Source organism: Ursus maritimus, unplaced genomic scaffold (assembly GCF_017311325.1).
Source record: "Ursus maritimus isolate PB19 unplaced genomic scaffold, ASM1731132v1 scaffold_7, whole genome shotgun sequence".
NCBI lineage: Eukaryota > Metazoa > Chordata > Mammalia > Carnivora > Ursidae > Ursus > Ursus maritimus.
The window spans coordinates 1,434,458-1,462,151 of record NW_024426885.1 but is presented as its reverse complement, the minus strand read 5'-3'; the positions used below and the strand labels follow the sequence as shown (position 1 = coordinate 1,462,151).

At 52.2% G+C, this 27,694-nt stretch overlaps 1 protein-coding gene and 1 long non-coding RNA gene across 6 annotated transcripts in view; one reads left to right on the top strand and one right to left on the bottom strand.

Annotated features, from left to right (window-relative positions):
• PPP2R2D (protein phosphatase 2 regulatory subunit Bdelta) overlaps positions 1-26,742 on the top strand; it is a 49,101-nt gene extending 22,359 nt beyond the window's left edge. Inside the window, exons 3-11 of one of the 5 annotated variants that reach the window (XR_005833174.1) lie at positions 7,356-7,453; positions 11,522-11,687; positions 12,114-12,226; positions 15,177-15,354; positions 18,177-18,341; positions 20,512-20,681; positions 20,753-20,844; positions 24,709-25,017; positions 26,233-26,416. Coding sequence is in view for 3 of the 5 variants with exons in the window: in XM_040624105.1 (XP_040480039.1) it covers positions 4,144-4,183; positions 7,356-7,453; positions 11,522-11,687; positions 12,114-12,226; positions 15,177-15,354; positions 18,177-18,341; positions 20,512-20,681; positions 20,753-20,844; positions 26,233-26,512 (1,302 nt within the window). In the remaining 2 variants the exon portion in view is untranslated. Of the gene's footprint in view, positions 1-4,116; positions 4,184-7,355; positions 7,454-11,521; positions 11,688-12,113; positions 12,227-12,261; positions 12,282-15,176; positions 15,355-18,176; positions 18,342-20,511; positions 20,682-20,752; positions 20,845-24,708; positions 25,023-26,232 lie in introns of those variants that run through there. The other 4 variants (XR_005833173.1, XM_040624105.1, XM_040624104.1 and 1 more) reach the window with 4 other exon arrangements.
• Positions 28-4,109, bottom strand: LOC121101221. The gene is made up of 4 exons (XR_005833175.1): positions 2,532-4,109; positions 1,327-1,389; positions 667-1,197; positions 28-450 (listed from the first exon to the last, which is right to left on the bottom strand). It is a non-coding gene; the product is annotated as an uncharacterized LOC121101221 (long non-coding RNA).
• Positions 26,743-27,694: the final 952 nt, after the last annotated feature.

The following is a 27,694-nucleotide window of genomic DNA, read 5'->3' as shown; positions in this document are numbered from 1 at the left end:
AGAACGCGGAGACTGAGGACAGGGCACTGTCCAGCTTTGCTTTAAGAGGATGAAGTGGAGGTCAACTTTTTTTAAGAGGAGAGATTACAGTATTTCTGTGTGACATTGGGACTCATCTGTTAGAGGGGAGAAAGTGGATGGTGCTGCAGAGAGCGGGAAGGTTGTCTTCGGAGCAAGTCCTCGAGGAGCCTAGGTGGGACGGGACCTCTTGATGGCACAACTGTGTGGAGGATCTGTTCTGGGCGCTCCTGGTGTGACTGAAGTGGGCGGAATCACTCGCAGGGTGCGGCGGGGGGCTGGCGCGCAGGAGGCGTGGGCAGAGGACGCGTGTGGAGAGGTGCTTGCCCGGTGGTCTGGGTCCGGGGCGGAAGTCCGCGGAGGCGGGGGAGCGAGAGCAGAGCCCCGCCGCTGGAGAGGGCTGCGGGACGGCTCCGGGACTGGAGACCAAGGCTGGGGAGGGCGGGCTCTCGAGTCAGACTCGGGGAAGCCCAGGCCTGGGGGCGGGGGTGGGGGGGATGAGAACCCGGGAGAAGGTGGACCATCGGTAAACAGGATGTAGGGGAGGTGTAGTTGGCTGCTGACGGAAAACACGCAAGCATGGGGTGCACGTTCCCCGGGGGCCGGTGAGCCAGCACCTCGGGCCCTCCTGCCCGTGGAAGTACTCACCCTGTGGGTGAGATCCCCCTGCTTTTGGACTTGATATAAATGGGATCCCACTGTAAGTGCTCCTCAGTATTTTCTTCGTGAGACTAATCTGCTGTGTTCGGCGTGGCCGACATCTGTCCGCTTTCATTGCTGGGTGGTGTCACCCTGTGGCGGGCACGCGGGTGGTTTCTCCGGTGAACGTGCCACTGCCGAGTGCCGTGGCGCTGAGCGCCCGTGTTGCTGGCGGCCGCGTGTCTGCAGTGGGATTTCTGGGTCCTAGAGTGTGTGGCTGCTGAGCTCTGGCGGGCACGGCGGGCACGGCCAGTCTTCCCAGCGCTAGTGCAGGGTTTCTCCCACAAGCAGTGTGCAAGAGTTCCCGCTGTTCCCCACCCCGGGCCCCTTGCCACGGCGACTTGGGCAGGTGTGTGGTGGTTTTCACTCACACCGCCTGAGACCCTTACTGGCCTGGGATGCATTCGGATGAGACCTTAAGGGGAAGTAGATGATCGGCTTTCATCGTGAGCACTTTTGGGGACTGTTTTTCACGCAGTCCTGGCAGTGAGGGGAGAAGGTCAGGAAGGGGACAGTTGTCTCACTAGGAGCGTGCAGCAAGTCTGGGTCTCCTGCCCGTCCCCGCACGTCCTGCTGGTACTGTTGGGTCCCCAGAGCTGCGTGCCTTACCTGGAACAGACGGGCCCCTGGCCTGAAGGTGGCGTTTGAATAATCCTCCAGAGCTCGAGCTGCCTGAGGAGAGGAGAGAAAAAATTAAATGGCCGGAAACTGTATCTCCCTTGTCATTGTTGTGGTTTCATTTTGTTTTGACAGTGACTCAGCAATTTAGCTGGTCATTTTGAAGCGGAGTGTCACTTATTTGGTAAACAGTGAGCGGGGATGGTGGGGTGTTGATGGGGCGGTAGGTGGGGCGGTGATGTGATCCGCGCCTTTGTGCAGCTTGAACTCGGCCGGGCAGCGCAGGCCGCGGAGCGGCCCCTCGGGAGGCTGTCCCAGGGGCTCGGCCGGAGGGGACGCTCACGTCGGACGTAGGGCAGTGAAGTAGAGGAAATTAAGTTGTCACACTTTCATGCTTAGTTTTGAAAAGCTTGAAAGTTTGGGAAAATACAAGACTAATACAGCAAACACCTGTGTACTCAGCACATGCCCGAATCCGCCGCTCAAGCTGTCTCCCCGTCTCCTCGGTTGGACCCCAGGTCCTGACACATGTCACGCCTGGCTCACTTTTAACCTCCCGTCTCTCTCAGCCCCTGTCCTCACCCTCCTGGCGGAACCCCAAACCCGGTCTCCCCACCTGCCTGCCCGCACAACTCCAGCATCTCCACACTGCGTTTACGGAGATGTCGGTCCCCGGGCGGCAGGGACTCGGCCTTGCTCTGTGTGCCCAGTGCCCAGGGCACTGCCCAGCTTACAGTAGTCACTCAGTGTGTTTGCCAAATCGTAAAAACAAGCTGCTGCCCGCAGATCTCACAGGGGCATTGATACTGTGACACAGCCCCGTGTTTCTCTGGTGCGGTTCCCTCCTGTCTGTCCTGAGAACGCTTCTCCACTCGCCCCCACAGCACCTGTGCTCTGAGCGGATGAACCTTCTCTCCTACCTCCTAGAAAGAAGAGCTGCCATCTGATGAGACCACTTGTCAAGGCCCAGGTCCACTCCTGCCTCTCCTGTGCCATGCACGCCGTGACCACCCCCCCCCCGCCCCGCCCCGTGCAGGTGCCCCTGCTCCCGCCTGTCTGCTAACCCAGCTGTCCTGTGTCGTCAGTCCCCCTCGGCTCGGCCGTGCCATGGGCACATGAATGTGACTTCATGTTCTCCATCTTTTAACACCTTGTTGACGACATGTTCCCTCTGGGCCCCCCTCCACATGTCTTACTCCTGCTTCCTCATGTCGCACGCACCACGTCCTCTTACATCCAGCGCCGCCTGTCACCTGCCCCCTCCCAGCCGTGAAGCATCCTCAGCAGCCCCTGAGTAATGTCTTGTACTGCTAACTTCCCATTTCCTGATTTTATTTTGAACAGTAAGTACTGACTTCCTGTTATGGTAACGGATGACTTAGCTTTTTTGCTAACATCACCTTCCACCCACATGCAACCCCCCTACCCTGGGGAAAAAAAGAAGAAGAAGAACAGGAAAGGAAAGAAAGAGTTGAGAGGATTCTGTCAGGAGTCTCGTTTCCTCCTCCCGGTGCTGACTGCGCAGATAGTGTTGGTCCCTGGACTGAAGTACACGTTTTCTTTTTCATACAGATTTCATTTTCCCCAGAGCTGATGATTGCCTAGTGGCTCCACAGGCTTGGGTCTGTGTGTCTGGTGCGGCCTGAAGAGAGCCGTGCGGGTCCCAGGCACAGCGGGCACCCGCTAGCTCTCCTCTCCCCCGACGACGTCTCCCCCAGCCGGGACTGCTGCTCCCACGGCTGTTGGCTCCTATCCTGTCTTCCCCAGCATGGGGAGGTCAGGTCCCCCATTTTCCTTTCCCTTGGTTTATTGTCATTTTGCCAAATTGCATCTTCCAGTGGTTTGCTGAGAAAGGGGTTTTTGCCTTTTTTTTTTTTTTTGGCATGTTTGAAAGCATCTTTACTCCTCCCTTTTGAATGCGATTGAAAATTTGGCTAGGTGTAGAATTATGGGTTGAAAATTATTTTTTCTCAGAATTTTGAGGATGGTTGGTATTCCAACCACCATTTTCCTGCGTCCTGTCTGATGCCATCCGATTTCTTTGGTGTGTGACCTGTTTGTTTTCTCTGGAGAATTTTAGAATCTCCCTTTATCCTTGGTGTTGTAGTTTTCTCAGTGAGGCAGCGTGGCCAGGGTCTGCTCCCGGGTCAGGCTCGGCCCTCCGCGGACCTTGTCAGCCTGCAGGCTCCCTGCTCTGGGGCACACTCACCTTAGTCCTTTGATGTTTGTGTAGCTTCCTTTTCACTCGTCTTTCTGGAGCTTCTTACCTGGTGATGGGCCACCTAACCTGATCCTCTGAGTATCTTTTCTCTTGTCCATCTCTTTGTCTTTTTGCTCTACCCTTTGGAAGAGGTGTTGAGTTTTGAAATTATTACCATTTGAATTTCAAAGCGCGGTTCTTGTTTCCGTCTCTCTGTGGTAGCATGCCGCTCACCCTCCAGGGACCCCGCTGGATGAGGTGGCGCCCTGAGGACTGGCGGGGGGCTGCCACACGGGTGAGCTGGGTACAGTGCCCAGGGCCTGCTTCTCTCCCTCAGAGAGGGGTGACGGGAGCCCTGCTTCCTAGGCTGCTGGGAGGTTCGCCAGCTTCACGCAGGACCGCGCACAGTCAGAACAGCACCTGGGCCCTGGCAGGCGCCCGGCCAACATTGGTGATGTCATTCCTGTTGGCAGGCATTAGCTCCCTGAGGACATTAATTGTCGTGTCTTCGACATTTTGTTGATGCCCTGTCCCTCTTTCCTCCGACTTCCTTGTTCGGGCGTTTTCTCTCACCTCTGCAGATCCCGAGCGATGGGTGCACGCTTAAGATGCAGCCACTTTGGAGCCAGCAGGCAGTTCTGCGAGCAGGTGGGCTTTCCAGCTGGAGGGCTTCCCTGTGGTTGGTCATTTCTTTAAGGACCCCACGTGTTTGAATCTTGAGGCCTTTTCTCCCGAGATTTATCATTTTGGAGAGGAGCCCTGGAGATGGTGGGAACCCTTCCCTCCTGGCAGCTGGAGTTTGGGAAACAGGAAGGGGGAGTAACTGTGTGCTCCCACCTGACAGGATGGGGACAAGCTTGGGGACCCAGCAGTTCAGGAAACAACCTTCTGCCATCTCCATGCCCGGCACCTGGTGTGCGGCCTGGCTGAGGCCCCCTTTGCGCACTTAGACGGTCACCTACCACGCCTCCTGCCCCGTGCCATCCTCTGCCTGTCAAAGCCTGCCCACCATTGTTGCTTGGTGGACGGACACCTTTCCAGTTCTCTCTGGCACCTTGGTGGTGGGAGGGAAAGGCCCATGCTCACAGTGGGCCACACTTGACAGCAAGTCTGAGCTGGATTCTTAGGGGCTGCCAGGCGGGTGTCATGGTTTCCGAGTGTGACTTCAACATTGACTAAGTAAGTTCTGCATCAGCCAGGTGACCCCTCCCAGCAGAGTGCCTCGGTGTGGCCGTGTGCTGTGGCTCCCAGGAGCCTGGCTGCCCCTCTGCAGAGACCCAGTGCTGCTCCCCATGGCCAGCAGGTGCCTCTGTGGGCGCTGCACAGGGGCCTCTGGCCGCTCAGTGAGAGGGAGCGCTGTCAGAGCCCTCCTGTAGTACATGGCAGGTGTAAAGGACCCACTCAGTGCCCTCTGTCAGCATCACACTGGTTTTGTAAAGTAATGGCCATCACATTAAATTCATGTTGGTAATTTAAATTTTGTTGGTTTTGTAATTTTGTTGGTATTTAGTTTGTATATTTATTTTGACTTTACATCTCTTCTAAACTCTATGGACAGTATTTTCTTTTTTTTCTTTTTTTTAAAGATTTTATTTATTTATTTGACAGAGACAGCCAGCGAGAGAGGGAACACAGGCAGGGGGAGTGGGAGAGGAAGAAGCAGGCTCCCAGCGGAGGAGCCTGATGTGGGGCTCAATCCCAGAACCCTGGGATCACGCCCTGAGCTGAAGGCAGACGCCTAACGACTGAGCCACCCAGGCGCCCCATGGACAGCATTTTCTAATTTTAGATTCATACATATTTGCGCAGCTTAATGAAAATAATTTCTCACCAGTGGGAGTCATAGGAGTTTCTCTTTTAAAAGATTCAGTCCATTTTAATTAAGTTTAAAAATCACTGACAGAACTAGAATGCCATTAATTATATAATATCGTACGCCCCCTGGGTATGAATGACAGAGATTTAGTCCCGTTTAGTCCAATACAGAATATTTTAATTTCATTTAAGCAAATTGGGTTATTTTGAGTAATTTAATTTAAAAAGTGGCACTTCTAACAAGAAGCTTTATCCTTTTCCCATCTGTAACTGAAGGGGTGTTTTTGTTTTTGTTTCTAAAAAAGAAGGAAAGACATCCCAGGCAAAAGAATTCAGTGTGTGTTTATTTTTTTTAAAAGAGTTTTATTTATTTATTTGACAGAGAGAGAGCCAACAAGAGAGGGAACGCAAGCAGGGGGAGTGGAAGAGGGAGAAGCAGGCTCCCAGCAGAGCAGGGAGCCTGATGCGGGCTCGATCCCAGGACGCCAGGATCACGCCCTGAGCTGAAGGCAGACGCTTAACGACTGAGCCACCCAGGCGCCCCTTCAGTGTGTGTTTAAAAGTCATGCGCTGGGGGCACTTGGGTGGCTTAGCCGGTTAAGCAGCTGCCTTCTGCTTGGGTTATAATCCCGGAGTCCCGCATCGGGCTCCCTGCTCAGAGAGGAGTCTGCTTCTCCTCTGACCCCCCTCCCCCTTTCTCATGCTCTCTCTCACTCTCTCTCAAATAAAATCTTTAAAAAAATTTTTTTTAAGTCGTGCGCAGTGTAGGTGAGGTGAGAGCTTGTATCACGGGAAGTCCTGTGTTAATAACTATTTGACTAAAATGTGTGTGCACGCCTTCAAGAGCTGTATGACTTCATGGCAGCTTCGGGAGCACGCGGGGGTGGGGGGTTCTTCAAGTACGTTCAGTATTGGGATCTGTTTCTTAGTATTGGACCAGCTGTTCCAGGAGCTGTGCAGCAGTATTGACCTTTAAACACTCCCGCCTCCTTTGTGGGGCCCTGCTGCGTGTGCAGAGCACGCACTGCCATCTGCCAGTCGGACAGGCCCTCCCCCAGCCGGGGTGGGTTTGTACTGATTCAGCCCGTCCTCATCCTCACGGCAGCCAGAGATGAGATTGTCTGGGGTAGCCGATGAAGGTCAAGAGTCCCCGTGCTGGATGGAGCAGGCTGACAGCAGCCCGTGCGGGACCAAACCCATGTCCTTGTCCTGATTCAGCCCACACTCAGCACCCCCGAGCGGGAGAAAACTGTCTTTTCTATTTTTCTTGATCGAGTCCATTTCATGAATTCAGATCTGTTCCCTCTAGGCCTTAGCCTCAGCACTCCTAAGGGCTTTTCGTGCGCTTGGCTTTGTTGCTTGTACCCTGTGGCCTTTACCCATAGTGTGCTGATGGCCAAGAACTTTGTGTGGCTAGTGTCAGAAATCTCAGGTATCCAACAGCAGTGTCTCACTAGGTAATGATGATGTCATTATCGATAGTAATGACTATATCCAGTCAGTGAAATAGAGTCTTTACTGTGTGTAATGTTATTTTGTACAGAAGCCAGCAAAAGTTATTGCAAAGAATATTAAAACATCTATTAACGTCATATAAGAATCAGATCTATTTTATAAATTAATATTAGGCATGCATCATAAAATCAGACGACAGTCTTCTAGGACTGATTTTTTTCATTTTTTTTCTTTTCAAAATTAATTTTCTAAATTTTTACTGGATATCCTTATATCGAGACCATGCAGTCCAAATATATCCTGGTGCCCTGGGGCCAAGCATTCAATCCATTGAGCAAAACCCATGAGCCCATATGTGGTCTTGGGTCTGGGTGTCAGAACCAGACTTGGCTGCTTGGTAATGACAAGTGTCCCATGAAAATTTTGCTTTATCCAGGGAGAAGGTTTTATGTGTGTCTTCCTTTTGAACCTTTCTTATTGACCTTTGATATTGATTATGACTCCTTTCACAATCATAATGTGGTAAATTGCTTCTATATTTTATTGACAGCTGACATCATCTCAACTGTTGAATTTAATCACTCTGGAGATCTTCTGGCAACGGGAGACAAGGGTGGCAGAGTTGTTATTTTCCAGCGGGAACAAGAGGTCAGTGACTCACAGTCCACAAGCCATACGAAAGCCAGCCATTCTCATGTCACTTGGAAGGAGGGAAAGACACACAGGCACTTTCTCAGTGTCCGACTTCACTTAGATTCGGTTATGTCACATTAACCGTAGAGAAGCTGCTTATGTCGGGTGAGCAAGAAGATCTGTGTTTCCGCTCACTGACATCCGGCCGCTGAGCTCGATGGAGTCCCCTGTGCCCTTGTCTCCAGGAAAGGAGAGTCCTGGCCCTACCCACGGGCTGTTGTGAGGACCAAGTGAAGAATGTGGGGTGGTGGAATTCCGCATCTCTTTGCTTCCATCCTGTGATTCATTAAAGTGGCTGTGGGTGAAAATCATGTCACCAGCCCCTAGAGGTGCTGGCCCCAGCCCTGCTGTCCAGAGTGCCGTGTGCTCTGAATGGCTCCTGGGCGCTAGCTGCAGGGAAGAGTCTGTGTGTATTGGGGGGGCCATGAATTCTCTCTCCCTCCTCAGTCAGAGGTGAGCAGCCTGCTTCTCCCCCGCCCCCTGAGGGCCCCACTATCAGGGCTGAGAGGAAGGAATCCTCAGAACGGGGCCTGCAGGGCCGCAGAGATGACTCCCACTCATGAGCCATTTTTTAGGTCACTCCCTCTTTGGGGGGTTGGGAGGAAGGGCAGAGAAACCCATCTTTTTCAGTTATGCGTCAGAGGGGAATGGGAGGTAGAACCAGCCTTCCAGCCCCCCCTTTATTTCTGGGGAGCCTCATCAGAGTTCGTGACGGGTGCTGAGCAAGGAAGGGAGACAAGCTGCTGCCCCGCTGGCGTGTCGTGTGCATACTCCGGGCAAGAACACGGTGCAGCCCGACCTGGGTTCCTGTAAAGCATCTGTCTTTTCCCCTGACAGCTTCGCACACGGGGCCCCTTGTCTGTGCCCAGGCAGGTCACTGGGCAGTTACCGTCTCATCTCCAGATTCTAGTCTCCCAACTTTCATGGTACAGCTTTGGTATGGCACCTAGTGGGCCCTTGTCCCCTTCCAGTAGCTCTGCGTGGCAGCGAGTGTCAGCCCTGCCACCAGAGAGGGAGCACTCAGGGGCGTCTGTAAGAGGGTGAGCCCTGGGCCCCCCGCAGTAGAAATGGAGGATTGCGTTGGGCAGTGGGAAGAGATTTACGGAACGCCAGCGCCTCATTATTAAAATATACCTGTTGCAGCTCTAATTTTGATTATGTCCGTGTAGATTTAAAAATGTTTTTAATTCTATTTTTTCTGATTCGGGATGGTAAGAATTCTTTTGTGGATATTATATATATTGTCATTAGTCTTTCTAGATCTTCACAGATGATTTGATAAGCTCATAATTTTACATTCTTTTCCAGAGGTAGATTATTACATGGTGCTGCTTAAAAAGAACTATATTTATTACTTTTAGTACTAGAAGGATTATTTAACAGATTGCTGAGTCAGCTGTCTTAAATTTAAGAGTTCACTTTTAGCTCCTTAAAGTTTGCCATCTTAATGATATCCATAGAGAAAATGAAATTTTTCTCATTTTTGTGAGTCATCATTTAAACCTAAAAAATACTATCTTCAGATTTGAGATAGATGATAGTAAAACTTCAGCATCTTTTTTTTTTTTAAAGATTTTATTTATTTATTTGACAGAGAGAGACAGACAGCCAGTGAGAGAGGGAACACAGGCAGGGGGAGTGGGAGAGGAAGAAGCAGGCTCATAGTGGAGAAGCCCAATGTGGGGCTCGATCCCAGAACGCCGGGACCACGCCCTGAGCCGAAGGCAGAAGCTTAAGGACTGCGCCACGCAGGCGCCCCTCAAACTTCAGCATCTTGTTACAAAATGTGTTGGGCATCCCAGTTGTGAGCACCTGTAGCGTAAAGTGCTGAGTCAAGATGTACGAAATCGTTGTAGGTAATGGGGCAGCAGGTTCACACAGCAGCGGGTTGTTAACCTTGTTTAAATTTGATAAACCCGGCCATCTGCAACTTCATAAGCCCTGGGCAACTTTTTTCCCTCATCTTTTTCTTGGTATTTTGGTTAACATAAAAAGAGCCTTCATATTCCATCTGTTTTTAAAATATTTTGGTGGTTGCCTTATATAACCCTCACCGTGGACTTGGATTTTTCCAGCACTGTCAGTTCAGCGGCCACTGCCCTCCCTGCAGGGGCCCAGGGCACAGGCCCGTGGGAGCACAGGAGGTATGATGACAGTGCAGGGCCATGCTGGACTGGGGAAGGTGGCGTGGGTGTCAGGCCAGGGGATCAGGGCGAGAGGGAGCCATCGGAAAGTTCGGGGTGTGCATGAGACGTGAGGTAGGGAGCGTAGTTAACAGTGTGGTGGTCGAGTTTTTTTCCTTCTTAGCGGCAGAGCCCTCTGTTTCAGGAAGCCCAGCGTGTCAGTCTGAGGTGAGCAGAGTTTAGGGACGTGGCTCCCACTCTGCAGTTCACTGTGCAAACTATTCGATTTGAGTAGTTCTGACATTAGCACTCAGCATGTCTGAAACCAAAATGTACCTTCCACCAGCTTCCTGTCCTCCTTGCCGATGCTGTTCCCAGCACCTCAGGTGGGCAACCTCGGGACCCAGTTCCCATGGGCAGGCATGTCTTCCTCAAGGCCCTTTCTCTCGCCTTTTCTGTTCTTACCTCTCCCTGGACAGAGCATGGAGACCACTCACTGCCTGGGGGGCCTTGGAGGCTGACGCGGGTTCTCGGCCTAGTGGGCAGAGGTTTTAGGTGTCGGGGTGGGGGTTGGTGCGGTGCGTGACGGGAACACGGGCCTGCAGCATCAGGAGTGTCTGTTGTGGTTCTTGGAGAGCAGGGCCGGGAAAGACAGGCGACACGTGGGGGTGGGTGCCTCATGTAGTTATTCATATTCTGATGTTTTTTCATAGTTGGTTATGGTCTTGAGGCGTGGGACCAACTGATTCCACAGATTTTTCTTTTTCAAAGATTTCAATTTCCTTTTTCTCATTGGCAAGGTAGAAGCGTCTGTTGGTGTAATCTGCTTTCTCATAGAGGTGGTTGCGGGCCTAACACAGCCACGCGTGGAAACCATGTTCTAGATCCTGGGGTCCATGTATGGTTTCCAGGAGTGTGCGGCACATAAAAGTAGAGAGATTCGAGGAGCGGGGGGAACGTTCTCTCATAATACGTGATCTTAATTCAGAAATACTAAGAAATCTAGGTTCCTCTGTTTCATTCGATTTCCTTGATACACAGCCTAAATGTAAAAATGTAAGATTTTAGGTGCTGTTTATATAGCAAGAATTAAACAAAATCTTGGTGTGCTTGGTTTTAATTATGTAATATTTTTACTGTTTCATAGAAAATGTCATTTTGGATACAGAACGTTTTAGAGATTAATATAACTCCATTTATGAACCCACCACTGGGGTTTTCCTCTTTCCTAAAAAGCAAGCCCTCGGCAGGTAGATGAGGTGCCCGTGGTGCTCTCCCTATTTTGTCTTCCAGCTTTGTTCCCAAATCTGCCTCCTTCTCACTCTGCCTTCCCAGAGTCGGTTATTATTTTGAAGACATCATGCATCTTTCCCTGTTTTTCTACTTCTACTGTAACGTAGAGGATTGTTTTACGTATGTTAACAATTCCGTCACAGGTGTATCCTCTGCCAGTGCTAGTCAGTCATCCTCTTCCCGGGGGGGAGGGGAGGTGGCAAGTGTTGTCTTGGCGGGCTGTTGCAGAGCTCGGTGCGGCCTGCACGGTGCTGCCCCCTCCGTGGGCCGGCCAGCCTCTCCAGGAAAAGTGTGTGTGTGAAGGAGCCTCGTTGTGTTGAGGAGTCCCTGGCCCCCTACAGGCGGCAGGCGGGTTCTGCAGACCCCGCTCTAGAGTGCAGGGTCTAGAGTGCAGTGCCCACCAGCGGGGGAGAAGTTCTGCGAAATCATCTGTTACTGGTTTTTTCCAAGTAAATTAATTCGGAGTGTCCTCGGTTTGATAATTTTTGATCCAGGATTTTCTTTAACTTTTAAAAATGTGTGTGGTCATTTTATATTCGAATTGGTAGTACTGAATTTTTCTCTGTACTGTGCTTTGTTCATTAACCCAGCTCATGTTTCCTTGCAGAACAAAAGTCGCCCTCACTCTAGGGGAGAATATAATGTTTACAGTACCTTTCAAAGTCATGAACCAGAGTTTGACTATTTGAAAAGTCTAGAAATTGAGGAAAAAATTAATAAAATTAGGTGGTTACCGCAACAGAATGCTGCTCATTTTCTACTCTCTACAAATGGTAAGAGCTTTTTTTTTAAGTGGTTATTTGATTTTGGATTTTATTTTTAATTTGCTGGGTGTAGCAGATTTTTACTTTACTTTTTACATTATTAACCCATTCTAGAAGTGGTTTCTGCTTTAAACTTTGGGGAGAGGGTGAGTGATTAGCCAGGTAGGAGGTGGTAGGCTGAAAACGCGAAAGTATACAAAAGCGAGCAGGCACACGCACTCCCCGCGTGGCATTGCCCGCGGTGCAGACTTGCATGTCTGTACTTACCGTGCAGACAGAATGTCCAGGTTTGTCTATAACTGGAGAGTAACCTTCAGAGTCTCGTAGCTTATCGGTGAACATAGAACCACACAGTTCTCTAATGTAACAGTCGACTAATAGAGGTGCAGCATATGGTTTTTCTTTTAATATGGACACTAAGGTTTTTATTTTCAGATAAAACTATTAAATTATGGAAAATAAGCGAACGGGACAAAAGAGCAGAAGGTTATAACTTAAAAGATGAAGATGGACGGCTTCGAGACCCATTTCGAATTACAGCACTGCGGGTACATGCCACCTTTCCTCAAACTACCCCGTTCTCTTCCTAGTTAACTGCGGACGGTGCGTGAGTCAGCTATTGAGGGAGGACCGCTTGGTGGGGCTGCTGTGGCCTCTGCCTTCTCGATGCGTGAAGCTGTTTGTAATTGTAGTCTTCAGTGTATCTGTGTGTGTGGAAATTGGGATTCCTCGTATTACACGTAGCAGGAAGTCACACGGTAACTTCAGAAAGTCTGATGATACTAAAGACTCAGGTCTAACCCTACAACAGACATCTTTCTCCGTGTATCAACAGCCTTTCACTCCAAAGGTTGTAAGTAGCGTGTTGGTGGTGGTGAGGCCCCCGTGGGACTCAGGACGGTGCCCGGATGAGGCCACGCAGGCTGCGGATGTGCGATGAGCCGCACGCTGCCGGGACTTTCGTGGCATTTCCTCAGTTAGCTGAGGCGCACTCTGCGCTTTCAGAATTCTTTGCCTGTCAGTCCCTAGTATCGCTTCCTTTTCTGATTGTTAAATCTCAGGTATCCCTGGGCACCCTGTGACACGGCGATGTTCATCAGTTCTGATACCTAGATTTGGTTCGCATTGTAACATCTGTGAAACTGAGTCAGGTCATTTGCCCAGTGGTGCACACCCCGGAGGCTGTGTGAAAGGAGGTGGGATACGGGAAAGGAGGTGGGCGCCAGGACGCAGGGCATGCGCGGGACAGCAGCAGGAAGACCAGCACTGGCGTTGGTTCTGAGGTGTTCCCTAAGACCGTTGCCCAGTGCTTGTGAAAATTGTTGGTTGGCTGGTTCTTTAACAAGGTTTAAGAGCTTTCTTGAATGTTGTTTCTCAAGTGAAGGCCTCATCAGTGAACGTGTCACACATCAGTAGTGAGGTGCTGCAGGGAAGGACACCACACCCCACCGTGGTGACGCTAGGGTCAGAGTGCGCATGGTCTGTCTCGGCTCCATTCCCCAAGCGCTCAGTGCTGGGTGCACGTGGGGTGCTGGGATGGCGGGCGCACAGGACAGCCACAGCCCAGCCACGGAGGCAGTGCTCCCCAGGACCCAGGAAACAGCAGCATTGCCAAGGAGAAGCACAGGATGGGCCCATGTCCTCGTAGACTCTTAGGTCCAGAGTGTCACTGTGCCTCCACGGGGTTGACACTGAGAAGCAATGTGAGTGACTCAGGGCGAGTTTCTAAAACCCTGATTTGAACCAGGATGTTTTGATCTGAACACTGGTGGTTTCTTCGCCACCATGCCCTTGCTTCCACGTCTCTGCAGCAGTGAAAAACCATGGTGAGTGACAGCACCTCTCGTATTCCAGCTGCCGATATATGAAACTCCCAAGTGTGACCGCACGGGGGAGGCTTTGGGGGCCCTGTGGCGCTGTCCTGCCTCCTGCCCTGGTCTCTTCTATCCGTCCCCCACCGCCTTCATGGCCTCCCGCCAAGCACACTGTCCCCGCTTTTAGCCTGCTTCACCACACCAGACGCTCACGTGCCTGCTGGAAAAACCACAGGTCTCGTTGGGCTCAGTGTCAGTTTTGTTCAGAGGCCTTTATACGTTCATCTGGATGCACTTGGTCTAACTGGGCCGGACGTGTCATTTTATCAGAAACAGCTGTTATGAACACACTGTGATTTCAGAGTCACAGGCTGTAAAATGACCTTTGTGACTTTAGGCCCATATTTGATTTCTTAATTGCCTCTCTGAAAGCTAAAAAAGGACTATTTGTCTAAACTTAGCTGTGTAGGAGTCAAATATTGCTCTTTTTAAATTTTGTTTTCCTCTTAAATGTTTAGTGCCAGAGAGGGATTTGGTTAGGCAGAGCCGCCTTTATGTCCTAGCCTGAGAGTTGCGTGTGTTTTGGTCATTTAGAGACGCATCGGAGGGCTGTGGTGGCCTGTCCTGTGCCCTGTAGGACGGACACCTCCTGCTCCAGTATCTAGCTGGTTGAAAATGAAGGGAGTATTTATGCATGTTCCCCCCCCCGCCCCCAGCTCATTTTTGCAGACTTTTGGGCAGAGAAGACAATAGGAGAGCGCGCCGCCTCGCCTTTCCAGGTGCTCCCTTTAGCTTTAAATTAGAAAAGTAGCAGTTACTACTGTTAATTTTTTATTTTGCTTTTAAAATCCTGCTTTCTTTCCCACTCGGTATCAGTGATGCTGGGACTTTTTTCCTCCTTTTTCACATGTGGACACGAGCGCCCATGATGGCGCCCGTGCTCTCGTGGTGGCGCAGGTGCGCTTAGGCTGGCCCCTTGCGCTCGTCTGTTGCCTGGCTGAGTCCACTGTCCCCACAGTAGTGTAGACGTCCTGCTCCCTGACCACAGCACCCAGTGCAGAGATGGGTTTTTGCACCCATTGTACATACCAAACACCGCCTCTGCCAGAGAAGTGAGCGGCCCCGCGAGCTCTCGGTGGCTGATGAGCCCTCGTGGCCGGCAGCAGATGGAGCATGGCACCTCTTCAGCTCTCTGGGGGCCTTCCTGTGCGCTCTCCCGTCCCTGCACCCCTGCCTGGCGCTCGGCGTGTGCCCTGAGCAGCAGACCACCGGGGCAGAGAAGAGGCTCAGGCGCCCGACTGTCACTCTGCAGGGCAGCAGCTGTGAGGAGGGGAGGGGGCAGTCCTGGGCGGCGTCTCCCGTGAGCGCACCGTGGCTGTGGGACAGACGGGAAAGCGAAGCCCCACCGTTAGCGGCACCCAGGTCCTAGAGGCGCTTGTCCCCGTGCCAGTGTAGCCTGCCCTTCGGCAAGAACGGATCTGCCGCGGGGATGGCCGCGAGGAGGGATAGGACCCCGTTCGCAGCCTGTTTTCACAGCTCTGCTCATTGGTTATTTGGGGTAGTGCCTGTACAGAACTCTTAGCTCGCTGGCAATGTAGATGTGTTCCTTTTTATTTTGTACTATAAGTGTAATTTTATGCTGCGGTGATCTTTGTTTTGAATTCCTATTTCCTTCCATTTTTAGGTTCCAATATTGAAGCCCATGGATCTTATGGTAGAAGCAAGTCCACGACGAATTTTTGCAAATGCTCACACATATCATATAAATTCCATTTCAGTAAATAGTGATCATGAAACATATCTTTCTGCAGATGACCTGAGAATTAATCTATGGCATTTAGAAATCACAGATAGAAGTTTTAGTATCCTTCATCAGATGGCTGTCTTGGCATCGTTGATAGGTTTGTTCTTCAGGGAAGTTCTCGGTGCACGTCTGCTCGTGCGTCTCAGAGTCTATACCTCTAAACGTGGCTTGCTGCACGTGCCTGTGGTGTACGTTCTCTGATTTAACATGTCCCTAAAAGTGGGAACTGCTTTCTACCTTTGGGGAGAGTTCTCTACAAAATGAGAATGACCTCAAGTCCATTGCCCTCTTGGGCTCATGAGAGACGATTTCAGATACTGTGTATCTGGAGGTTCAGTGTTGCCTGGTCCCTTGCCCCCGACCCCAGACCTGCTCACAGATGCTAGAATAGAAGACACTGGCGTTGGTTAGAGTGGTGCTTAGTTACCCAGCCTGAGGAACGACCGATCATGTGAGAATTCTGTTTTAGAAGACAAGCTGTTTAAGGGATATTCCAACATTGGACTCTCGTAATGCTACAGTGGCACTGTTACTGTTAGGGTGAGAATCTGCGTGTGACTGGTTAGTCACGCATGTTAAAAGTTGTTGATTTCTCCAGAAATGAGAGTCCTGTCACATGTGCACATCGAGGGACTTCAGTCAGGATTTCCCACATTTGGGAGCGATGTCGGGCCGGCCAGAGTGGGTCAGACGTGGCGGGTCGCCTGGGCCGCAGCCGAGACGAGGTTTGGCGTGTGTGCGTGCTCCCTTGTGCTCAAGAAAACCCATGAAGTGAAGTGTATGTGGTGTTTTCAGTTCTAGCATTTCACAGTGCATTTTTATTATCTGTTGTCCTTTTTCTTGCTGTGGTTGTTTACTTAACCTGATGACTTGGTTTGTGACACGAGTGCACGGCGGCGCTGCCACGCGGGCGGCAGAGGCGCGGGGACGGACTCGCGTTCTGACGCCTGTCTTCTTTCTGCAACTTGGCAGAACTTCCCGTCTTACAAGGTTCATGGCCGTGGTTCCTGCTTTCTTTTTATTCTCCTTAAACTCTTACATTTTAAATCCTTCTTTCTTCTGTTAATACGTAACCATCTTGAACAAAATTCAGGTAGTTCCCCCCAGTCCCTCCCTTGGCAGGTAACCGTTGTAGGTGTTCGATGCGCACCTTCCAGCCTGTTTATGTCTGAGGAAGTGTATGTTTAAGACCGTCCTCTACACGGTGGTAATGAAGTTCCAGGGACTCAGGGGTGTCGGGGGCCTGAGTTCAGCTCAGTGACCTTCATTAGCATGAAGTCCCTCTGTCTGCCCAGGTCTTTTTCTTCCTCTGTAAACCCGCACTCCTGGGGTGCCACCTGCGGTTCTGTGGAACCCGAGAGCGGCCTGGGACACGTCAGAAAGCCCCTGCCGTTAGCCTCGTTGCTTTCTGATGCGTTCTAAGCGTCTTTCCCTCTCAGTAAGAATGCGGATTTGCAGCTGCGGGATCAGCTGTGCGCACACGTGAGCCTCGGTCCCCAGCACGTCGGCTGCAGGGCAGGGCCGCGTGTGGGATGCGTCCGTGTGGGCTTTGAGACCCGGGTGCTCCCACCGCCTCTGAGTATTTGTTTCAGCAGAAAGCTGGACCTTCTTTAAAGTAACTTTTCATATTAGTAAAACCAAGATGAGACCATTTTTAATTTATTTGATTATAGGTGAGTTAAAGTATCTTCTGTTCATTTACTGTCCATTAGTGTGAATCTTTTTTACTGTCCTTTGTGATTTTTCTCCTGTTGGAATCTCATCTTTTTTTTTTTTCATGATTTGTGAGAACTCTAATTCATAAATGATTTGTGTATGCAGTCGTACTTCCATTGCCTTTACAAACTTTTGTCCCACCATCTTGTTTCAGATGCCCTTCCTTGTGACCTGGGTTATGAAACACATAAGGCCTCCATACACGTACTTGTATTTATTAATACTGTTACCTTAAAAGTACCTTTGATGCACTCACGTGAGCGCGGTCCGAGGCTCAGCCCCCTGCCCCCGTACCCCTGCACGTGTCTGCGCGCTGTCAGCCACCCCCTCAGCGCGCTTCGGGCTTCTTGCCTCCTGGTTAACTTTGCAGACCGTGCCCCGTGTGTGAGTGGTGGGGGCGCTGCTCGGTCTGTCGAGGTGCCTCCCCAGCAGCCTGGGTGGTTTCTTCCCAGGCTGCTGCCGACTGCTCCTCTGTGAACCTGCCGGGAGCTCTACTCTGGCACAGAAGGTCCCGGACCTTCTCCAGACTCCCGGCAGCCTCTGGGCCGGCTGCAGGGCTCCAGCTCCTCCGGGACACGGCCTGTGCTAGCATGTCCAGCGACGAGCTGTGGTGTCAGGTTTCTTACTTGCTTCGGTGGAAGGGTTCGTCTGGACCCTGTTGTACCATCCTGACCCAAAGCCAGATTCTACTCTTTCCTCGTTTTTTTTCGGTTGAGTGATTTCCGTGTCTGGCAAGCTACAGTGTTAACACTGTTCTAACAGAAAAAGCAGAATCTTTTGGAACCTGGCAGTTCTCTTCTGTGTGTAATTTATGGATATAAGTGTGGGATTTTTGCACAAGTGGCTGCTTGCTTCCTTTTCTTGTTTACGTCATTAAGCATGTCCGATCTTGCTGGGCACGTCTTCCCGTGGAACGGTAGTGGTCGCGGCAGGACGCAGGCACAGCGTGTGCGCGTGGGGCCGGGCCTGGTGAGGCGCGGGGCAGGGGTGCGAGCGGTGCAGGGACCCGGGTCCTCTTACTGGCGTGCGCCTCTGCGTACAGGGTGTGGGACCGGCTCCTGTACGCGTCTGCCCCCACCTCTTGCTGTGGGGCGGTTCGCCCCTGACGGTGGCTCGAATGTGGACTAAAGCCCGCCACGCGCTCTGCCTTAACTGCGCCTCCAGACATCGTGGACATCAAGCCTGCGAACATGGAGGAGCTGACGGAGGTGATCACCGCGGCCGAGTTCCACCCGCACCAGTGCAACGTGTTTGTGTACAGCAGCAGCAAGGGGACCGTCCGACTGTGTGACATGCGCTCCTCAGCCCTGTGTGACAGACACTCCAAGTGTAAGTCCTAGACGGCTCAGAATGTCTCACGTTAATCCTCTGTTTTCCAGCCGCGAGACCATCTCCAGAGACTTGGCATCTCTTCTGGTCTCCTTATCCCCGTGCAGGCATAGGAGCTGCTTTTGATCCCGAGTCCCAGGGTGGCTCGTTGGGGGGCCACTGCTGGCATCACGTGGGCCGTGAGGCCGTGCTCCCGTGGCCTCCCCGTTAGCTGTCCCCTGGTGGGCAGCCCATAGTGTTCCTCCCGCCCAGAATCTCAGGGCTTCCCCAGAGGCCTCCCCGGCCGGGTCCAGCCGAGAACATCTGTCGCCTCTACCTCCGCGCATTGGGACCTCGGCTGAGGCTGCTGGAGCATCTGTCTCATGACGGCTCTCAGCTGTCGGGATGGGCTCTGTTCACAGTGGGCTTTGCTGGACTTGAACCAGTTCCCTCAGGTGAAGTTCTAGTGCTTTAATCCTCTGAGCCTTGAAGTTTCTTCTAGGTGAGGAAGGTTTTGTTTTTATGTTTAGCCATAAATAGGCCCGACCTTCCAGGAAACCGAATGTGTGTGTGTGTCGTGCGTTAGGTCCCATGCGGGGGCTGGACCGTGTGCTGGAGGCACTGCTGATGTTCCTCACAGTCCCCTGACAGGTCAGACCAGCCTGTCGGAGGAAGTGCCTTGGATTTTCATTTCCTGTGACGCTTTCTCGTCTGGTGAAGTCCATTCGTGGATCGCTGTGTCTGGGGAGTCTCCCGTATGAAATGGAGCAATGCCAGCGGGGCCTGGTGTTAGATGTGCTCGCTCCAACTGGTTCTCAGTAACCTTCTTGCCTTACTCTCATTTTTCTACGGCTGTGTTTTAGAGAATGCCTCCTGTGGGACTCCCGCAAGGAAGAACGAGCCTCGTGTAACGTTGGCCTGTGTCTTTCAAAAGAATATTCTTTTGTTGTTGTTTTTAGTAATCTCTACACCCAACGTGGGGCTTGAACTCACAACCCCAAGATAAGGAGTTGCACGCTCCACCGACTGAGGCAGCCAGGCGCCCCTCAAGATAATATTTTTGAGTAAATCATTTTAGATTCCAGAAGTAGTTTTTGTCAACAGAGTAGTTTGAGTAAATGCTTGGTATTGCCACTGGTTAAAATTAACTTCAAATGCAGAGGCAAGAAACATGGGTTTCTACGTTTAAAAAAATAAATAAGTAAATAAATAAAGCAGCTTAAAATGAGGAAGTGCTCACTCGAAGTTTCCTGAGCTGAGGGCATGGTGGTGCGATCAGGGGTCAGGGGTCTGGTGGAGTCTCTGGGGTCTCTACCACGGTGCAGGTGGAGGGCCATTGAGTTTCTTCTGAGAAAGCAAAACCTGTAGGAGAAAGGAAGGTCTGCTAAGGAAGCATCTGGAATCTTTCTCAAAGGACTAATTCTGTTTTGTTATGTGGAGCTTGACTCCTGAACAGCAGACACAGACCCTTTTTCCTGACGGGCTTTGGTGTATGGGACCATTGTGGAGGTTACAGTCTGGACCCAGTGTTCTAGGTGACGCTGTTTCCGTCTTCCCGTGATATGGACGGGACGGGTCTGCACGTGGCTCGCTGGGGCCTGGGCTGCTTAGACCCACAGGTATTCGGTAGCAGCCTGTGGTCAGCACAGGAATTCTTGACCAAAAGGCACGTGGGAGTGTGCTGAGGGGCTTTTCCAGCCACAGCCTGGGGCCTCAGGCACGGATGTGGTGCTCCTGAGTCTGAGTGAGATGGTGGGCCTGTGTTTCTGACACTGTCCCTTGGCAGTCAGTGGCACTGGGACGTCTCATCCAAGTCTCTTGAGCTCAGAAATTGAAGGCCGGAAGACATACTGAGATCAGGAAGATCAGAAGCGTGAGTGGTGTGCAGTCTGCAGCCTCTGGAGTCCCCAGGGAAGGCCTAGGGACTTGAACGTGGTTTGTTCTCTGGGTTTGTTGTTTTGTGGGTTGGGTTTGTTTGGGGGGGGGGGGGCTGTGAGTGGGGCGAGGGGCAGAGGAAGACGGAGAGAGAATCCCAAGTAGACTCTGTGCTGAGCGCGGAGCCCGACACGGGGCTCGATCCCACAACTCTGAGATCAGGACCTGAGCTGAAATCACTTAACCAACTCCACCACCCAGGCGTCCCTGTGTTCTCTGGTTTTTAAACAGAAGCTGAAAACTTTGTGTTTTTCAGTTTTTGAGGAACCTGAAGACCCCAGCAGTAGGTCCTTCTTCTCAGAGATAATCTCCTCCATCTCTGACGTAAAATTCAGTCACAGCGGTCGCTACATGATGACCCGAGACTACCTGTCGGTGAAGGTGTGGGACCTCAACATGGAGAGCCGGCCTGTGGAGACCCACCAGGTGAGGCCACCGCGCAGGGACGGCGCCCACCTGCGCACAACGCTTTCTAACCTTCCTGTGGTTTCATTAAGGTCCACGAGTACCTGCGAAGCAAGCTTTGTTCTCTGTACGAAAACGACTGCATCTTTGACAAGTTCGAGTGCTGCTGGAGCGGTTCGGACAGGTAGGGCACGCGTCGTGACGGACCAGCCCTGGGCGCGTGGGCCTCAGGGCTGCCAGGCTGTGTTCTCCGGGCCACCAGCCTGTTGGAGTGGCTGGTTTAAGGTGGGGAAGAGAGGGCGTCTGAGCAGCTGTTCCCCTTAACGATCCTGTCCGTATTCAGACAGTACCCATGGCACTAAGGTTCCTTTGGGCTGTTTTTAAAATGTTTTTTAAATATTTTCAAAATAATTTTTCTTATATTATTTCCAAGATGAGTAAGAAGGAAGGACATAGGGTAAGTGTGTGGAATGGCCACGTCCCAGTTTGCCGTTTCTTCTAGAGGGAAGAAGAGGGGAAGAGGCCCTCCGAGTTCACTGTTGGCTGTGCTTGAACAGCAGGTGGGGTGGCTGACGTGAAGTCCCAGTGGCCTTTACGAGGCAGCGGCTCTCGTGTCTCGGTAGTTTTTGTGCACGTCCTTTGAAGAGGGGGATAATACCAGTACTGCTGAGGGCTGTGTCTTCGATCTCAGACAACACAGTGCCTTTCTGGTGCCAGAAAGAGACTGTTCCCCATCGTCCATAGTAAAATGGTGTGTCAGGTGGGGCCTCCCAGTGATGTGAGGGGAAGAGGGCCCGTGCTGCTGGCCGAGCCACCACAGATCTCTGCACGTGGGTCACTGAGCGCACACGTAAGCCAGTGTGAAGAGGGGGCAGGAAGCAGAAGGGACTGGGGCACCGGGCTGGCCTATGGACATCTGATCCCAGGACCCTGCTGGCTGGGTTTTCACAGTGGAAGGCTAGTGCGCTTACAGCCTTGGGTCCACACAGTGCGCAGTGGCAGTGAGACCCTCAAGGATTATGGAAAAGGCATCATCCATCGACGTCCAGATAGGAGTCCCAAGGGAAATGTGTCTGAGACCTTACGGGGTGGGGGAAGCATAAAATCCCCTGAGAGGTGGAGCCATCGGCCCCCCGCCCCAGGATGTGGAGTCTATACCTGGACTGGCTGCATGGTCTGGGAAAGCTAACAGAGGAGTCGGGTAGTACAAAGTAGGCAGGGCTCTGGGCATTAGGAGGAGCAAACGGCTTTGGGTCCAGGTGTTTCTCTCCTGACACACTGACCGCCGCCTCTTAGTGTTTCATGGACGCTGTGGCAGACGCGAGCCTCCGGGGCACAGGCAGCACTGGACTCCTCCCGGCCCCGCAAAGCAGCGTGTGCTTCATGCAGTCGTTTCCCAAGACCTCCAGGAGCGACACCAGGGCCTGAGCAGTGCTGCACAAGTGGGGGGGCTGGGTCCCAACCAGCACTCCCTGAGCTTCTGCAGAGAGTGGTATGCGTGCCTGCGCTTGGACGCCGTGGGGCCCAGGCACTCAGCCCAGGGAGAGAGTGCTCAGGAATCGCATGCGTGCAAACCCACCGAAAATCTGGCGGTGTTCCTCTCCCAGTACACCCAGGTCTCAGGATTTCCCAGATTAAAATCCATTTATCATGAGTGTACAGGTAAAAAGTACCAAGTACACATAGGGAAGCTACTGTGAACAAGTCAGAAACAGCAACAGAACCTGACGTCTGAGGATTCAGATACTGGAGCCATAAGTTGCAGAGTATAAGACGAGAATGCTGAAAATATTTTCAGATTAACAGAAGGAACCCTAATTATGCAAGACCCCTAAAAGTGACCTAGGAGATTTGTAAAAGAATCCAAGAGAACGTCAAGAAATGGAAAACACAGTGGTTGGAAATCACTGTGGACTTGGTAGGAGGCCCAGAGCAGCAAGAGAGACCTCGGGTTAGTGAGCCAAAGAGCGCCAGAGGTGCCTGGCGCAGGCGCAGCATGGGCTGGCAGGTCGGGCACAGCGGGGGGTATTGCACAGTGAAATGCGGAGGCGTGCCCAGGAGTGTGTGTGGCACGGCAACAGCCCGGGATTTTCTGTAGCTCACGGAAGACTGAGCACGTGCATTCAGGGAGCACAGAAATCCACGTCTGTGTCAGAATGAAATCGCAGGGCAGCAGAAGCAGAGATGATCTTAAAAGCAGCCATCAAAAACCTGACGCGCTACTTTGAAGAACAGACGGTCAGGCTGAGAGGGGCCCGCTCAGCACGGCGGACACACAGAAGGTAGCGTGACGCAGCGCCTTGTCCTCCCTTCAGCGAGCGTGCTGGGACACAGCTGCCGTCAGCCTGGTGGTGTGTGTTGAGACGAGAATCACCCAGAATGTGTGCAGTAAAGGTGCTTTCAGGGGCGCCTGGGGGACTCAGTCAGTTAAGCGTCTGCCTTCAGCTTAGGTCATGATCTCAGGGTCATGGGTTCGAGTTCCCCATCGGGCTCCCTGCTTGGCAGGGAGGCTGCTTCTCCCTCTCTCTCTGCTGCTCCCCCTGCTTGTGCTCTCTGTCAAATAAATAAATAAAATGTTTAAAGAAAAAAAAATGCTTTCAGATGGAGAGCAGTACACCCTGACAGGGAGCTCATGAAATCTAGAGGGTGCGCTTCCAGGAAAGGACACCATCTCCGAAAGCGGGTGTGAGACCCAGGGAGCCAGGCAGGCACCGCTGGCCCTAGCCCTGCCAGCAAAGCTAAGGAACGTTGGCTCTGAATGATACTGATTTGTCTGAATTGGTTGTCTGTGTTTGGGGTGGGGGCCGGTTACAGCTGTCCGTCAGCCAGAGCACACAAGCTCTGAGTGTTGTAAAGGCTGGGCCAGAGCCCTGGGAGAGCACCACTCGTACCCGGGACACTGCCGACTTCCGAAGCCCTGGGTCCCACGGTGAAGAAAACATGAGGAACTTCACCTACATTTACATGGTAAATTTATTTACATTGGAATACAACAATAAAAATGAAACCCGCAAGAGCAGGTATAACTAGCAAAGAAAGAAGTATCCAGAATATGCAGAGAATTCTTAGTCAGTAGGAAAGTGACAGCTTAGAAATGGGAATTCATAGAAATGGGAAGAAAATGGATAAAAATGCTCGTCCTTTGTAGGAGTCAGCAGGTCAGAGTGACCAGGATGCCCTCTCGCAGCTTTCACAACGACAGGGATGTCGGGCTCGGGGGTGGAGGCTGATGGCCTTGACTGTGGCTCTTGTTTGGGTACTGGCAGCGGCCCTCGGGGGTCAGGAACCTCGTGCACATACAGGCAAGAAAACATGTTCAGAAACAGGAAGTAGTGAATGCCTACAGGAGCCCCAGGCACTTGTCTGTTCATGACCTACGATACTAAGAATGATAGATGATCTCACAAGGGTAAAGAGCAAAGAAAGCATGTTGTTGGAAGAATGTGATTCGGTGACTTCTGTGTCATCTAGAACGTACGAGACGGTTGCGTTTTTAAGAATGTGTGACTGTTCGAAATGTAAACATGTATGGGAATGACCCTCCGTGAAGACTGACCGCCCCACTAGGGACCCAGGGTGGGAGACCAGTCTTCCTAGACCGAGCTGGCAGTGGCTGTCTTTATGCCTCTTGGTATATCCGAAATACTGAAAAATGCCCTTAAATTAATTACCCATCCCCAGGAACATCCGAAGGCTTTCTAGTAGCATTTACCTGTTCTTTCATCCCCGCAGACAGGAAGTGCCTGTCAAGGGACGGTGTGACGTGGGGGGGACCTGCTCTCTGCCCAGGGCCATGCTGTCGCGTGCCACCACTTGGCTGTAGTCAGGTTGTCTAGCAAAAATGCACATAGCCACTTGCTCCTGAGTCCACTTGGCCACCAGGGCACAGGCAGACACCTGGCCAGGTGCTCAGGAAGGTGGTCACTTAGGCAGTTGGCGTCACTGGACCAGTGCAGTGGGAACGCCGACCTCCTGTGCAGGCGTGGCGGTCAGAGTCCGCAGAAATGACGAGTCTGTATTGAGGTTGGTCTGCTTTCGTTTCTCCCAGGCCCCAGCAGTTCTAATCAGCGCCTATAATAAAACAGCCTCGTCCTGAAAGAATCCCGTCTGGCTCTGCGTTCCGGGGGCTGCGGCGGGTCCGCTTGAGCGTGAGGAGCATGGGTGTAAGCTGCGCGTCGGCACGCTCCCTGCTTAGCCTTCCGAGGACGTCGTCTTGCGCACGAGGCTGAGCCGCAGAGCGTCGCGGGCTGGGCGGCCCTGGCGCTGTGCACTCCTGGGGTTCAAGAGCAGAAGTAGAACAAGTGGAGCCACGAGTAGTCTTTCCTGAGTTCACCCTGTTTTCTGGGTGCGGTTTTAGGTGAGGTTAGTGACACCGTGAGGGACTTGCCTGCCACCAGGGTCAGCCGCTAGCCATGCCTCAATGAGACGGGAGGCCGTGGGCTCCTCGGAGGAGACCACAGGGAGCCGCCAGGACCGGGCTGTGCCGCCAACAGGGTCCATGGGGCAAGGTCTGAACCCCCTCCCTGTCTGCAGTGGGGTTTGTTCTAAAGCCACAGGCCAAATCATGGCAGCACTTGCTGTAAGCCATTTTCCTCTAGTGTTATAGAAAAAGACCGAAGTTTCTATCAGTGTAACAAATGTTTTCAGCTGTAGAGACGGTGGAAGCCGTCAGAATTCTGGAGAAATAAGAACGTGGGCAGCACGGGGACGCCTGGGTGGCTCAGTCGTTAGGCGTCTGCCTTGGGCTCAGGTCATGATCCCAGGGTCCTGGGATCGAGCCCCGCTTCGGGCTCCCTGCTAAGCGGGAAGCCTGCTTCTCCCTCTCCCGCTCCCCCTGCTTGTGTTCCCTCTCGCTGGCTCTCTCTGTCAAATAAAATCTTTGAAAAAAAAGAAGATCGTGGGCAGCACGGCAGCGTCTGAGATCCGCACTGAGGTCTAGGACATTTCCCCTTTGTGTTCCTGTTGCTTCCTGGGAAAGAACTTTTTGACGTCAAAATGAATTAAAAAGTATTCTTTGGGCAACTGTGTACTGTGCTGGGACAAGCCTGACTAATGTCCACCGAGCGCAAACCAGCTCTGAACTGTTGACAGAGTTGCAAGTATTCAAGACCTGAAAGTAAATCACACTGTTACTCATGGCTGGGACAGAGGAGTGCGTCGGGTTTTTTACTTTTTAAAGATGCACTAATGTGGAGTGCCTGGCTGGCTCAGTCAGAAGAGCACGGGACTTGTGATCTCCTGGGTGTGAGTTCGAGCCCCATGCTGGGTGTAGAGATCACTTTAAAAAAAAAAAAGTGTAATGAAAAGTGTGACTGTTCTTTTTTCCCTTCTCTGTACTATTTATTTTTGCTGACGTGATTGCACATATGCAGTTCAGTGGGGAATTTTCATTGCATTTCTCTCCTGACCATTCTTAGTGTCGGTTCTCATTCCTAGAAATGGTCTTGTCACATAGAGGAGGGGTGAGGGAAGGTCGCCCGCGCTGGCGTCCCGGGGGCTGGGCCCACATGCGGCGGGGGTGTCGAGCGCGTCGTCCTTGACAAGCGTTACTCTCTCTTCTTGTCTTGAGCAGTGCGATCATGACCGGGTCCTACAACAACTTCTTCAGGATGTTTGATCGGAATGCACGGCGGGACGTCACGCTGGAAGCTTCCCGGGAGAACAGCAAGCCTCGAGCCAGCTTGAAGCCTCGGAAGGTGTGCACCGGCGGCAAGAGGAAGAAGGACGAGATTAGTGTGGACAGTCTGGACTTCAACAAGAAGATCCTGCACACGGCCTGGCACCCGGCCGAGAACATCATCGCCGTGGCCGCCACCAACAACCTGTACATCTTCCAGGACAAAGTCAACTAAGGAAGCCTGCGCGTGCGGGGACTGAGCCCGGCCGTCTTCTCGGAGGAGGGGCGCTGTCCTCCTCCCTGTGAGGAGCAGCAAGCGCGGCCTGGCCCCTCCCAGACGGGAGGGGCCGGCCTTCCGCCTGCAGTGAGGGGGCCCGGGCCGCCGCTCCCGGGACACCCGCTCAGCGCCGAGTTGGCGGATGATGCGCAATAAAGGCCATTATCAAAATAAATGTATTTATTTCAGTCTGAGCCTTCCTTTCCAGTTTGTAGACCAAAAAGTTAACACCCGAGAGAAAAGTTGTCTGATGGAACGTCTGTCTTTCTGCAACTCTTACCCCCCCACCCCCATCACACTCGGGCCTTCACACGCGTGTGCCGCCGTGTCCCCCCGCCCTGCGCCTTCCTCCGAGCCCAGGCGGCCCCCGTTGAGGGCATGGGCTCCCCGAGCAGGCTCAGGCAGCTTTACTCCCCCCACACCTGTATCTACCGTCACACCTTCTGGTGCGGCCACTGAATAAAAGCAACACACTATAAAAAGTGTTTTTAAACCCAAGACAAGTATTGGCTTTTTATTTGCTTTCCTTGCACATGATGAAATTCTGCAAAATCGTGCTTTGGAACAGTGAAAAACGTGTGTCCTCTGAACCCGTCCGTCCCAAACTCGGTAACTCTGCTTCGTTTCTGTGGAAATAGTGCAGGTAACGCGCCAGGTAAGGTCTGCGGACCTGAACTCGGACCGCCTATGAGAAGGAGCCCTGCGAGCAGCAGGACGGCTGCTATAAAACAGCTGGGTTCCGGTACGCCTCCGGTTCACAGCCGGAACACTGACGTGCTTGCTTTTAAAACCTTTTTAGAGTACTTGTGGGAGGGATATTCTTTTTAAAAATTGCTGAAATTACATGCATGCTGAATTTCATATTGCTGAAAATGCGGCAGAGGGAACTGTGACTGCGTGCGGACACCCCGCCTTGGGGTGTATTTGCAAAGTAGGCCCTTTGATACCAGAAATCAGCATTTCCCAAGATGAAACAGACGCATGACGGTGCTAAGTGACTGGCCCTTCCTGGCATTTTACACACGGGCCCAAATCCCAGTGTCCTCCAGGGGCGGGAGCGCCGGGGCGCCTGCACTGCTCTTGAAATTTTAAGGCGTATTTTGCTTACTTACGATATGGATCTGTAAGAACAAATGTCTC